General features: G+C 67.1%; 2 protein-coding genes across 2 annotated transcripts; one reads left to right on the forward strand and one right to left on the reverse strand.

The window, feature by feature from the left end:
• Nucleotides 1–921: 921 nt before the first annotated feature.
• On the forward strand, nt 922–2,717 carry PFL1_03514 (uncharacterized protein; the record flags this gene model as incomplete). Its single annotated transcript, XM_007881034.1, has 7 exons — nt 922–1,196; nt 1,315–1,699; nt 1,828–1,926; nt 2,035–2,175; nt 2,275–2,295; nt 2,435–2,480; nt 2,650–2,717. 7 exons carry the CDS (start codon nt 922–924, stop codon nt 2,715–2,717), a joined length of 1,035 nt encoding a protein of 344 aa, XP_007879225.1.
• A 312-nt stretch (nt 2,718–3,029) lies between these two features.
• On the reverse strand, nt 3,030–12,023 carry PFL1_03515 (uncharacterized protein; the record flags this gene model as incomplete). Its single annotated transcript, XM_007881035.1, has 4 exons — nt 3,030–8,523; nt 8,641–9,553; nt 9,596–11,514; nt 11,908–12,023. The coding sequence occupies 4 exons, from the start codon at nt 12,021–12,023 to the stop codon at nt 3,030–3,032; spliced, it is 8,442 nt and encodes a 2,813-aa protein (XP_007879226.1).
• Nucleotides 12,024–12,764: the final 741 nt, after the last annotated feature.

The raw sequence follows: 12,764 nt of genomic DNA on the forward strand, positions 1-12,764 counted from the left end.
GAGAGAGAGAGAGAGAGAGAGAGAGAGAGAGAGAGAGAGGGTAGCTGTGTGTGTGGATGGTGCGGTCGAAGGGGGTTAGCGGCTGCGACGACGACCAGGCGGTGTCGGTGTCGATGCGATCCGCGACTGCCGACGGCTGGATTTGCAGTGGTGTATGGGAGCAGCGAGTGGACGGGACGGGAGAGCCAGAGCCGGAGGAGGAGGAGGAGGTGGTGGATGGACTGCGGGGGACGGGAAATGGAACAAGTGTCGGGAAAGGCCTCCCCTTTAAATGGCAGGCGAGCGGGGCGGGCGGCGGCAGGCAGGCCGGGCGTGCAGCCAGCGCGCCGTGTCCGTCTCAATTTTTTTTAGGGGGGGTTGACCCAAGCAACCCTTCGGCACAGGAGAGGTGGCCAGCGGCCCCAAAGTGTCGGCCAGCCAGCCAGCCAGGTGGAGGCTGTGGCTTCCTGCTGGCCAGCGAGTAATGGCACCCGGTCTGTCGCCGCATGGCTTGCCCTGGCCAGGCCTCGCTAGGCCTCGCCACTTTGGGTATCTCACGCGAGGTGGCGCCAGGGCGGCGCACCCCGCAGCGGAAAATTGCAGGTGGGGCAGCCGCGCTCCACATGGCAGCGGCCGGTCTGGCAGGCCAGCGGGCGGGCAGGCGGCCGGGCGGGCTTCGGCCAACTTTTTCGGCGGAGCTCGGCGGCTGGGCTTGACCTCGCTTCCCGCCACCACCACCAGCGCCGCCACCTTGACCTTTGACCACGCTCTCGCTCCAGACGCAAGACGTAAGACGACGGACTGTTTCGACCCTTCTTGTCTGCCACCGCACCAGGCACAGCGAGACCGCCACGTCATCGCCCATCTAGAACTCGCTGGACCCCGACCTCGAAACACCCACCGCACCACTTCCCAGCCCCCAACCCGGCCCCCTCAACAACCATGTCGACCTCGCACACCGAGCACCGGCGGCAGGGGCAGCTGGAAAAGGCGCGGGCGGCCATGCTCGACGACTTTGAGCGCCAAAAGGCCGAGCTGGCCAAGCAGTCGGAAAAGAACCGCGCCGCGCCCGACCGCTTCCAGAGCAAGAGCGACTCGATCGAAGAGACGCTCAAGAAGAACACGGTCGGCCTTGTCCGCCTCGAGGATTTCCAGAAGAGGAGAGAGGAGCTCGAAGAGGAAAAGAGGAGGGAGGCCGCCAGGAGTAACGAGGTTCGGTGAGTGGGCAGAGAGCGGACCACTGGCCCTGGGCCCCCGTACCTTTGGGCACGATGCGGGCGGAACGGATGCTGATCTCAAAGTGCGGACCACCCTCGCTGTTCGACCGCAACGCAGCACCGAGGAGAAGAAGAAGCGCAAGGACAAAAAGGGCGCCAAGGCCAAGCTCTCCTTTGCGCTCGACGACGAAGAGGACGACGACGCATCGGCATCATCGTCTATCAACCTCAAGCGCAAGCGCAACGGCGCGGCCTCGGCCTCGGGCGCAGGCGACGGCGGCGCCGACGATTCGGCCTCGCCCATCCCGCTGAAGAAGGCCAGCTTCAAGAACCCAAACGTCGACACCTCGTTCCTGCCCGACCGCAACCGCGAGGAAGAGGAGAGGCGGATCCGCGAGGAGCTGCGCCAGGAGTGGCTGCGCAAGCAGGACGAGATGAAGAACGAGGACGTCCAGATCACCTACTCGTACTGGGACGGGACGGGACACCGCAAGGTCGTCAAGGTGAGTGCGCGGGGTCTGTCGGGAGAAGGGAGGAGGGCACACTGATGCTGGTGCTGGATTAGTCTGATCGCTGACGCCGCACTCGGACTCGATCGATCCCCCTGGGTCTGGCCCCGGCCCGCGCGCAGTGCAAAAAGGGCGACAGCATCGCCCAGTTCCTGGAAAAGTGCCGGCAGCAGACAAACGAGCTGCGCGGCGTGTCGGTTGACAACCTCATGTACATCAAGGTACGTCTCGCCGTCCTCGCCATCGACCCGAAACCCGCCGTCTGACCCTGTTCCCTCCTTCCCAACCCTCCCCGCTTCCGCCTGGCATGATCGACTGGACGACGACAGGAGGATCTCATCATCCCACACCACTACACCTTCTACGACTTCATTGTCAACAAGACCAGGGGCAAGTCTGGCCCGCTCTTCAACTTCGACGTGCACGACGACATTCGCCTGGTCGCTGACGCCACCGTCGAAAAGGACGAGGTGAGTGCCCGAGGTCCCGAGGGTCTGCGTGAGAGGGGAGGCGATCAGGCCCTTGCTGACTTGGTCGCTTGCATTCGTGGCTGCGTCATGGGGGAACAGTCGCACGCCGGTAAAGTCGTCGTAAGTATCCTTGGCGTTCTCTTGCCGCTCGCTCGGATGTGCGAGATGTGCGGGAGCTCTGGATGACACCGATGCGACGGCGTCACCCGCGTGCTGACACCCTGCTCCTCCTCTCCGCCCGTCTGATGATGCATCGCAGGAACGCACCTTTTTCAACAGAAACAAGCACGTATGGCCCTACAGCCGTGAGTCTGCCGCCTTCGCCGTCAACCCCGCCCCTGCTGTCTGCGCCCACGAGGCCGCCGAACGAACCATCAAAAGCGCCTCCAGCTGACTCTCTCGCCCCTCCTCCCTCCTTCCCTCCCTCTCTCTCTCTCGATCAACGCACCGACCGACGGCCGGACGGATCGACAGGATGGGAGGTCTTTGATCCAAACAAGGACTACGGGTCCTACACGATCCACGACCGCACCAAAAAGTGAAGATGCCCGTCGACACGCTCCCCCGTCTTTCCTACAACCCCATCGCGCCGCCCATCGCTTACCTCAGCATCGAGAAGCGCTCATCTGTATCGCTGCAAAGGCTACTCGGGCTCTTCAGCGTCTGCCTCATGGGCCTTCATTCCCATTTTTCTCTAATCTACATCGCGGCAGCGGATAAGCAACTCAGCTCAGCTCAGCTCGACTCGGCGTGCGCAGCTACGGGCGTCTCTGCGCGTCGACCCTTGCTCTCGCTCGCTCGCCCGCCCGCCTCTGCCAGCCTGTCTGCCTAGCCTCACTCATGCTAGGCCGGCGCTAGGCCTCGTCGTCGACACTACTCGAGAAGCTCGTGTCGAGGAGCGCCTGGTGCCGGTCGGGCAGCGCGTGCGGATCATAGCCGCCCGGCCTGCGCGGGTCGTAGTAGCCTGCGATCCAGCTTTTTTTCGCCTCGCCGGACCCCGCGCCGCCGCTTGCGCCGCCGCCGCTGCCGCCCTTGACGGTGCTAAACGAGCTGGCGGTGCCCGACTGGGTCATGCCTGGCCGCTCGGGCGAGGCCAGGTTGGACGACGAGGCGGCCGTGTCGCCGTCGAGGTGGCGCCAGTTGGACACAAACGAGCCCACCGGCGACGTCGAGCGCGCCGTGTAGCTCGAGGCGTGCGTGTAATTGGACTTGTTGGTGGCGCTCGACGCCTGCCGGTTGGCCGTGGCCGTGGCCATGTTGAAGCCAAAGGGGATACCCGACAGGCTTCCCGGCTGCTGCAGCCGCGACGACGTGCTCCGGATCGAAGACGTGCTGCTCACGGTGCGGTGCGACGGCGAGCGCGTGCCGGCGAGCCGCGGGAGGCTCGACGTCGCGGGCAAGCCGAGGGAGCCGGGAACGCGCCGATGACCGCGAGCGCCCGTCGACGACGAGGTGGCCGCAGACGATGGCGAGCGGATGCTGCTGGTGCGCTGCGGCAGGTTGACGCTGCTGGCGCTGCTGCTGGGACCCGACTGCGCCTCCTTCACGCCCTGGTGCACCAGCGACTCAGCGCGCTTCGACTGCTGAGATTCTGCCCGTCCAAACGCCTCACCCTCGTCCGTGCTGCGTCCATGCAGGCCGGACCTAGCATCGGACGGCAGCGGAGGGTGAGAATTCGCCACCACCGCTCCCCCTCTGCCGCCTGCCGCAGGTCGACGTGGAGAGCTCATGACCGGGAACTCCATCGACCTGCTCGGCACCGTGTCGGCGTAGTTGGCGATAAACGAGCTCAGATCACCGCGAGACTCATCGGGATCGTCGTCGCTCCCCTCGAGCGAGTCTCTCGAAGTCTCCTCGGGCGGCTGCTCGTCGGCGAGGGCCCAGTCGGCGTCGTCGGGGTTGAGGTCGAGACCTAGCAGCGAAGGGTACTGGCGCAGCTTGGGACTGCGATCCGCCACGGGTGGACGTTCCTCGGCGCGGCTGCTGCCGTTGGCAGCCGGAATGGATGCTTCCCGGATCGAGTCGCCCAGCCTCGCATCGTTGCGCAAAGCGGGGGAGTGCCTCGTCAAGCCGCTCGGCCCGCTAAAGAGCGAGACTGGCCTCGCACGCTCCTGCGCAGAGGGTCGCGGCGCCCGTAGCGACGACATCGTCGCGGTCTCGTCGCCACCCGTGGGCATCGTCGGACTCTTGAGAGTGCTCGGCAGCACCACCTCGGAGTTGGTCGATCGGTGCCCGGGTCGAGTGCCGAACGACGACACCTTGTGCGGGCCGCTGTCACCCTGGCTGTGGTCGGAGGCGGTGTTGGCCTGCGAGGTGCGGTTCGATCTCGTCCGCTCCTCAATGGATCGCGACTCGGACGACTCGTCGGCTAGCCGCTGGCGGGTGCCGTCCTGCTGCGATCCAGCGATGAGGCGAGCCACTTCGCGCTCGAGCTGCTGCGTCCGCTCAAGGAGCTTCAACTCGCGGTCCTCGCGCAGTTCCAGCTCCCGCTCCAGTTCGAGCACCCTTGTGACTTCGGCGTGGAGATCCAGCGTGAGGCTCTCGTTGCGCGTCCTGAGCTCCAAGACCTCGGCGCGCGTCCGCTCGAGGCTGTCGAGCAGGCTCTCGCGCTCGAGCTCGTGACGTCGCATCAGAGTCGCCACCGACGCGTGCGAAGCGCTGCTCGACGGCACCACGCCCAGTGCCGCCAGAGCGCCGTACTCGGAAGCGCCCATCGTGCTGCTGCTGTCCTCTCGCTGCGGAATCATCGCCCCAACCGCGCTGGATCGCGCGCTGGCGGGGCGATAGCTGACCTGGGACGACCAGTCGCGGATCGAGCCGATCTCGTACCGGCTGCGGATGCCGGATGCGAGCGAGTGGGACGGCGACAGAAGATCGGCGGGACGCGACGATGCGATCGACGCAGCCGCGGCGGCGGCGGCAGCAGCAGCAGCAGCGCTGGCCGCAGCGGAAGAGTGGTGCACCCGGGAGCGTCGGCGGCCGTGACCATCCGTCGACCGCGAGGCGTCGCCGGTGTGGTGCGAGAGGCTCGAAGGTCGAGACTCAAACGTCGGCGATCGGGTGTGAGCCGCGGCCGAGTGACGGTCCTGGCTCCCTTCAGCAAGCCGCTCACGCTGCTGTCGAGCTTCGATGGCCGTGTGCAGCAGCGAGCTCGCCTCTCCGGTGCCATGCGCATGTGGCCCTCGTTGGTGCCCAGCGGATGCGCCCTCGTCCCAGTGTCCACTATGGCTCTGGCGGGATGAGGCAGCAGTTGCGGGCTGCGAGCGGGGCGTGCCGAGCGTCTTGGCCGTGGCCGATGGCGACGTGCCTCCGGCGCCGGAGCTGGCGCGGCCCGTGACGGTCTGCTCGTGGCTGTTGCGTTTCGCCTGCACATCTGGACCGTGACGTCCTTGCCCTGTTGGCATCGTCTCCTTGCCTTGATCCGCGAGCAGCTGCAGTTGCGCCTGGCGGTGGCCGCTTCCCGTGTCTGGCACCCCGGCCGAGTGGCGCTTAGCTTCGCGTTCCTCGATCAACGAAGGGCTGTCGATGCGCGGCAGGCGGACGGGCGACTCGGACGCGACTCGCCGGAAGGAGCCAAAGGACGAGGAGCTCGTGCGACCGCGAAGGTGCCAGGTGGCCTCGTCCTTGGGATGCATGCCCATGAGGCCGGACAGCGACGTCGATGCGGGCACCTCGACCCCGCTCGAGTTGATCCGGTTGTGCCCGCGACTCCTCTGGCCCATGAACCGGGCGCCCAAGGCGCGCGTGGCTGCCGGGACAAGAGGCGCCCTCGCCTCGGTGGTCGCCAGGGCAGCCGCCTGGGCAGGCTGGCTGCCGACTGGCGTGCTTCGGGTCCGCTCGCGACGCTCAGCAGCCTGCGCCGTCGTGCGGGAGAGCGGACTTTCCTGCTGAGCCTCTTGCATCGACGCGCTCAAGGGGTCGCGCTTGCTCCTTCGGTGCGGCGTTCGGTCGCCAAAGCGGCTCGCGTCGTTCTTCATGATGGGCGATGGCGTGACGCCGATCGCGGACGACTGCACGAGGGCGAGCATGCGTCCGTAGGATTCCTCGATGTCGCGCATCGAGTCGCGGCGGCGCCGCGCAGCCCGGACCGGCGTCACCTCGGATCGCATCGTCGTGTCGCCTCCAAGCTGGGCGAGGCGATCGCGTGCCTCGTCTTCGTCGACACTGTCGTTGGCATCGACGGCGAGGCTGGCATCCACGTCACCTGCCTGGGACCGCGTCTCGTCAGGTTCGCCGGCGCCGTCGCGCCTCGGAAGCTGCGAGGAGCTGATGGCTCTTCGCACCTGGCGGACGGCATCCGCGATGGCCTGCTGCGATGCCGGCGCCAGCGCCAGCCTCCTCTCCTCGGAGGGAAAGGGGCGACTCGACGACGAGGAGCTGTTCCAGGCACCTGGCATCGAGATATCGCCGCCATCCGACAGCTGCGACGCCTGCCTGCGGCTGAAGCTACCGTCTTCCGCCAGCATGCTAAAGTCGAGTCCGTCTGCCGCCGAGCCGCGGTCACCCTCGAAATTTGCAGCGTTGGCCGCGGCGGGGACGGCACTGCGCTCAACAAAGTGGCCCTGCAGCGCTGCCTCCACGGCGGCAAGGTGGCTCTCGATCTCTTCGACGTTGAGGTCCCGAACCGAGAGGCTGTCATCTTCAGAGGCGGGCGTCTGCGACGTCGCCGTGGGCCGAGAGAGCAGGCGGCCCATCTCGCCGAACGTGTTGCGCCTCGCATCCTCGGGCTCCGCCTCGGCAGTCGTCGCGTCCGAGATCGACTCGGCGCGGAGCGAGCTGTGATCCGCAGCCTCGTCGCTGGTCAGCTTCGGGAGCCGGTCAATCGATGCGGCAGTCGACATAGACGCGCTGCCGCCAAACTCAGGCGATGAGGGACCGGCAGCGATCGCGGGGCGTGCGTCGCGCGACGCGACACTCTCGGATTCCTCCGAGTGGGCATCGAAGTAGGGCGCAGAGGTGGCGGTGCTCCGTCCGTCGAGGCGCTGCTCGAGGCTCGTGATGAGATCCGAGAGCGGCGAATCAAACCCTCGAGTCCTCGGCGAGTGCGGGCCGAGTTCGAGAGAGGGCAGGCTCGGCCGCGATGCCGACCGCGAAGACTGCAGCTGCCAGGGTCGAGGAGACGTGGGGGAGCTTTCGGCCGTCTTGAAGGAGCTGGTAGTGGTGACTGTGTCGAAGCGAGAGTGCGCCGCACCCTCGTAAGAGTCGGAGCCGGTGCGGGGCACGGCGGGATCATCGAGATCATCATCAGCTGCGGCCGCGCTCGCCGAGACAACCACGGGCGACTCGGCCATCTCGATGCCCTGCCAGATGCGCGGGATACCGACTCGAGGCTTGATCGAAAGGTTGGACGAGGCCTGGCTGCTTGCAGTGCCTGACGCGGTCGGCAGGCTGCCCCTGCCCGATCTCGCGGCCTCGGCGCCCGACGAGCTGGCAAGCTGCCTGCTTGACGCGGTCAAGCCGTTGATCGCCAGGGACTCGGAAAGGTCGGTGGCGCTGCGACCGCCGAGAGCGACGCCCATGCCATCGTCGGTGTTGATCGTGAGCTCCGAGACGGGCCTCTCGCGCGGGCTCGCCTCAACTTCTCTGGCGACCTGCCTCGGCGTGCTCTCCTCCCCGACGAGGTGCTCGATTGAGCTATGGCTCGCCGACTCGGCCGCTGGCGCATCGACAGGACCCTGTGGCTCTGTAGACGACGTGCGCGATTCCGCGTCGGATCGACCACGAAGATCTGCGGCCACCTCGGAGGTCGCCTCCGGTGCAGGCCGCGGATAAGTAAAAGGCTCGACGGTGGGGCTGTCCGTGTGATCCGAGGCGGCATCGAAGGTGTGCGCGGCGCGGAAGCTGTAGGGCAGGTCGCGCGACGGCTTCGGCAGCCCGGAAAGCTGCTCTAGCGGACCACTGTTGCCGAACGACTCGTCGCCGTCCAAGTTGCGATCCTTTTTCCAAAGAGGGGCTGTCAGACCGCCATTGCCGCCGCCAATGCCCGAGTTGGCCCTGGCCTTGGACCTGTTGCCGGTGGCAGGATCCTTGCTCGAGCGGAAGGGCGCAAAGATCGAGGAAGACGCCTTGCCCGACTTGGTCCGCGTCACCGACTCCTTGCGAGGCCGGACGCCGTCGCTGAGCTCGCCAAACTCGCCAAAGGACGGACGGGAGCCCTCTTCGACCTCAATGTCCGGATGCAGGCCCTTGAAGGACCGCGTAGGCGACATGGCCGGGGGCAGCGAGCTGATCGACTGCGACTTGCCGCGGAGGCTCGTCCTGCGCATCAGCCGCCGGAAGCCGGACGCGATCGAGTTGCCGCGCGAATGCTTGCCTTGGAGGATCTCGTTTCGCCGCTCCTCTGCCAGGCTGCATGCGTTGAGCGGATAGATGGCGTCAGGAACGAGCGAGGAAAAAGGCGGGTCAGTATGAGGAGCGCGGGCCTGGATCGACGCTCGAGCTGCTGCCGTCGAGGGACGAACTCACCCGTCTGCATCATCCTTGCTTCTGCCGTGCTGATGCTTCGAAGGCGAGCCCTGCAGCCGCGAAGACGGCCGGGTATAGGCGGATTCGCTTTCGGCCCGCATGCCGAGCCCCCGTCGAACGCTCTGTCGAGAGCCGCCATTGACGGCCTGCTGCGACTGTGAGCCATATTCGTTGGCCGCAGCAGCGGGCGCAAAGGGTGAAGCAGGCTGGACATCCGAGGTGGTGGCATCGTCACCTTGCTGGTCGGGCCTGGGCATGCTGCTAGCGTTGGCCGCAGCCGCAGCCGCTAGCATGGCGGCTCGTGGCGAAGTAGTTGGCCGCGAATCTGTCCGCTGCCGTGTCGGAAAGGCCATCATGCCGCTGGACAGCGAGGGCCTCGACGACGGGGCGGTAGACGCGGGCTGGTAGTCGTCAGAAGAAGATCTAGGCGGTTGATTCGGAGCGGGTTGGAGGGGTGCAGCGCCGTCCTGATCCTGTGTTGCCGTCATCTCGTGAATAGGCTCGCTTCCCTGTTCGAACGCCTTGCGCGATGCGGTGGAGGGGACCATGCTGGCCTGCGTGTCCTCGGCGTCGAGGATCGCCCTGTCGTGGCCCGGCTCTGGGAGGCCTGGTTGCTGCTCCTTCAGCAGCGGGGCGATGCGCTCGCCACCACGCCGCTTGATCGTGGAAAGGGTAGGGATCGAGTCCCGCGACGACGGCTGCTGCTGTTGCTGCTTGTTGACACCACCAGTCGAAGGCCGAGAGCCACCGCTGTCGTCGTCGCGAGGCACGTAGTCAGAGTTGATCGAGAGTCCGGTCTCGGATCCCGGCGTCACAGGCAGCAGCAGGGGGAAGCCGGACTCTGACACGTCCTGGACTCGAAGGCCGCCCTGGCCGGGTCTGCTGCCGCGCGAAAACACGCTGGGCAACGGGGCTGGGGAAGGCGCAGTCGAGGGAGGGCAGCGTGCCAAGTGACTGGCGCGCGCAGGGGCTACTAGCTCGAGCTCGGGCTCAGCAGACCGAAAGTACGGTCGGACCGAGGTCGAGGCCTGTTCGAGAACGCGTGCGACCGGTACGTGTGAAGCTTGCGCTTCGCTTCCTCGATCCGACTTTTGGCCAAAAGGCGGGATGAACTGGGAGTAGCTCTTTCGCAGCCGGCGCAGGCTGGCGTTGGAGCTGAAGAGGCGAAACGGCCGGCCGCGCGAGCCTCGTGCGATGTCTGCAGCCTCTGCGATCGCAGCAACGTCGTCGTCGAAGCTTGCGTTGCGGGCGACGTAAGCGGGACCCGCGTCGGCTGTAGCGCTCTCGTCGAATTCGCTGGTGTTGGCGGCTCGGCGAACCGACGTCGAGGTGTTGTCGGACCGATCTCGTCGAGCCAGGCGGAAGAGGGAGCTGAGCGCCGAGGCTTTGGTCCTCAGCGACGTCGACCGACCGGATGCCTCGCGCCGCGGTGAAGTGGCTCCGGTGACTGTTGGGCTCGAGCCGGAACTGAACGAAGGCTCCTCGCGATGCGGCGTCAGCGACTCGATGGGCACCAGCAGCGGCGGCGGCAGCGGCTGAGGCGGCGCAAAGTCGGCGGAGGAGGCGATGCTGTGCTGGCGCGACGAGAAGCCTCCAGCGCTGTTCCGATGCGAGTGCTTGACGCGTGAGCTGGCGCCAAGGCTAGGGGTGGTGAAGGTGGTCGACGGGGAGCGGCTGCCCGACAAGAAAGACGCGGAAACAGTGGGGCCGTAGACGGATGGTGCTCGTAGGCCAAGGCTGGGTTGGGTGCTGCTGCAGGTCGACAGGCGGTTGGTGCGATGGCTGACGTGACCTTCGGTCGCCCAGCTGATGGCGGATTGGTCCGAGGGCGATCGCCGATGGTCTAAAGGTGTGGGGAGGGTGGAAGGGCGATCACTGCCGGCCACAGGAGGATGAGACGGGCTGGAGGCGAGATGCGTCGCGGTGGGAGCGGGACGGCGATACAGGTCGTGAGCCTCTGAGGTGATGCCGTGGTCGCAGTCGTGGTGCTGAGCCTGCGGTGCGTCAAAGCTGGGCTGCGCTGTAGCGGTCGGCGAAGCCGTGGTCTGGACGCTGTGGGTCCTGACCAGCTGCTCGCCACGTCGACGAGAGAGCGAGTTGGGTAGGGATCTGGGCGGAGGAGGGAGGCTAGTGGGTCCGCGGCGATCCGAGATCCAGACACCGAAAGGATGCGGGTCGTTGATGTCGGTGGGGATGCGCGAGGGCCTCCTGCGGGAAGGCGACTGCTCGAGGTCGTCACCGCCGGGCTGTAGCCGGTGCGCGAAGAAGGCGGATGGGAGGCGAGGGAAGCGCTCCTGGCCTGCCTCGAGTTGACGGTAGCGTCGGACGCTGCCAGTCGGCGAGATGAGACCGGTGGATGTTCCAAAGTCCGGGTGCAGTCCGCGATCAAAGTACGAGCCCGAGGACGGCCCAGGAAGGGGCGAAGGGGTTAGGAAGAGGGAGTCGGCTGCGGCCGGTGTGCCAGGTGTCTGCGACGACGGAGACGGCTGCGGTGGTGTGGGAGAAGGCTTGGAGGATGCCTGCAGTGCAATGGGGGACGGGAAGAGGGACGATCTGGCGGTGGCGAAGGACGCCTCGTAGGGGCTGGGCCGATCGGTGGCGCCTACCGAAAACGACGAGGAGGGCGACGTGGGTGAATGCGAGAGTGGCGAATGCGACTCGGTCGGAAGTATGGGGGATGATGACCAAGGGGAAGGCCGCGGATCAGAGCCTCGACCGAGGCTGTGAGGGTGGCTGCCGAGGCTATCGGTGCTAGTACCAATACCGCCGTCGTTGCCGCCGCTGCTGCTGGCACTGCCACCGCTGCTGCTGCGGCTGCTGTGGAGGGTCCTTGCACCAGTGCTGATGCTAATGCCGCTGACACCGCTGAATGGCCTGGCGTGTGGGCCAAAGGTGCGACCACTGCTGGCAGTGGTGGGCAGGCTCTCGGCGGTTGGTGGGCGATGCCGGCAAGAGGGCGGACAAGGAGGCGGGAGAGGAAGGGGGAGGGGGAGGGGCGACGACGGGGTGAGGGAAGGCGATCCCGGAGCGGGATGCCAGTGGTTTTGGCGGCGGGAGGGAGGCCGGTGATGGTGGTGGTGGTGGTGGTGGTGGTGGTGTTGATGATGGTGGTGAGGAAGAGGAGCTTCAGCAGCAGCAGCAGCGGAGGCGGGGAGAAGGGGCTCGCGGGCTAGCCGAGGCAAGGAGTGGAGGCTTGGACGGACGACGGGCATCGCGTCGACCGCGACCCTGGCCGGGATCGGGCCATGATCGGCACCTGCAGCCCACCGCCCGCCCTCGTCGGCGGCTGCCGCCCCTGCCACCGGGCTAGTGCCAGACCCAGGCCCAGACGCAGAGGCGCCGCCAGACGAGCTGCCGCTTCGAAATTCGGCGTCGCGGGCCATGGCGGGAAAGAGCCAGGAGCGCAGGCGCATCGCTTCGTCGGAAGTCGGACTCGGACTCGGACTCGAGCAGGAAGCGCTACCCCGGCGGCCGACGGCATCCTCACCCTCCCCGCTCGCCACGGCCGCCGCGGTGCGCTGCCCCTCGGCCTGCCTCTGCCACCACCGGTGCTCCCTCCCTCGGTCGTCGGCCTTGCCGTCCACGTCAATCGCACCTCGGTCCTTTGCCAGCTTGGTCGTCGGATGCGGCCGCCATCGGCTGCGCTCCTTGGTCAAGCCGGCGCGAGAAGGAGGGCTGGCCGCCGCTGCATCTTCAACATAGGCCTCCTCAGCGACGACACTGGCTGGCGCGGCAGTCAGTGGTGCAGGGCCCGTCCGCCTGGACCCCTGCTGCAGACGTTTCTCGCTGCCAATCGTCGCACGTTCAGCAGTAGCCGCTGGGGTGGCGAGGGCGTCTTCCCGTCGAGCCGGCCCGAACGCCTTCTGCGGTGAGGGGATCGACGGACGGCGAAAGAGCGACCGGCTGCGCGTCGACCCCGGCTCGTCGGTTTGGGGCCGCTGCATCGGCTGCTTTGGCTCTGCCGTTGCATCTGGGGCGCCGCCACCGCCGCCGCGGCGAAGCAGGAGGCTCTGCACGATGCCCTTGGCAGACGGGCGGCGTCGGTGCGACCCGGCCGCATCCCTGCCGGCGTCGTCGACATCCCTGCGGACCGAGCCCGAGCCGGCAACCGCGCCGCCCGCTTT

The sequence above is a fragment of the Pseudozyma flocculosa genome, assembly GCF_000417875.1.
Source record: "Pseudozyma flocculosa PF-1 unplaced genomic scaffold scaffold00011, whole genome shotgun sequence".
In the NCBI taxonomy this organism is placed as follows: Eukaryota; Fungi; Basidiomycota; class Ustilaginomycetes; order Ustilaginales; family Ustilaginaceae; genus Pseudozyma; species Pseudozyma flocculosa.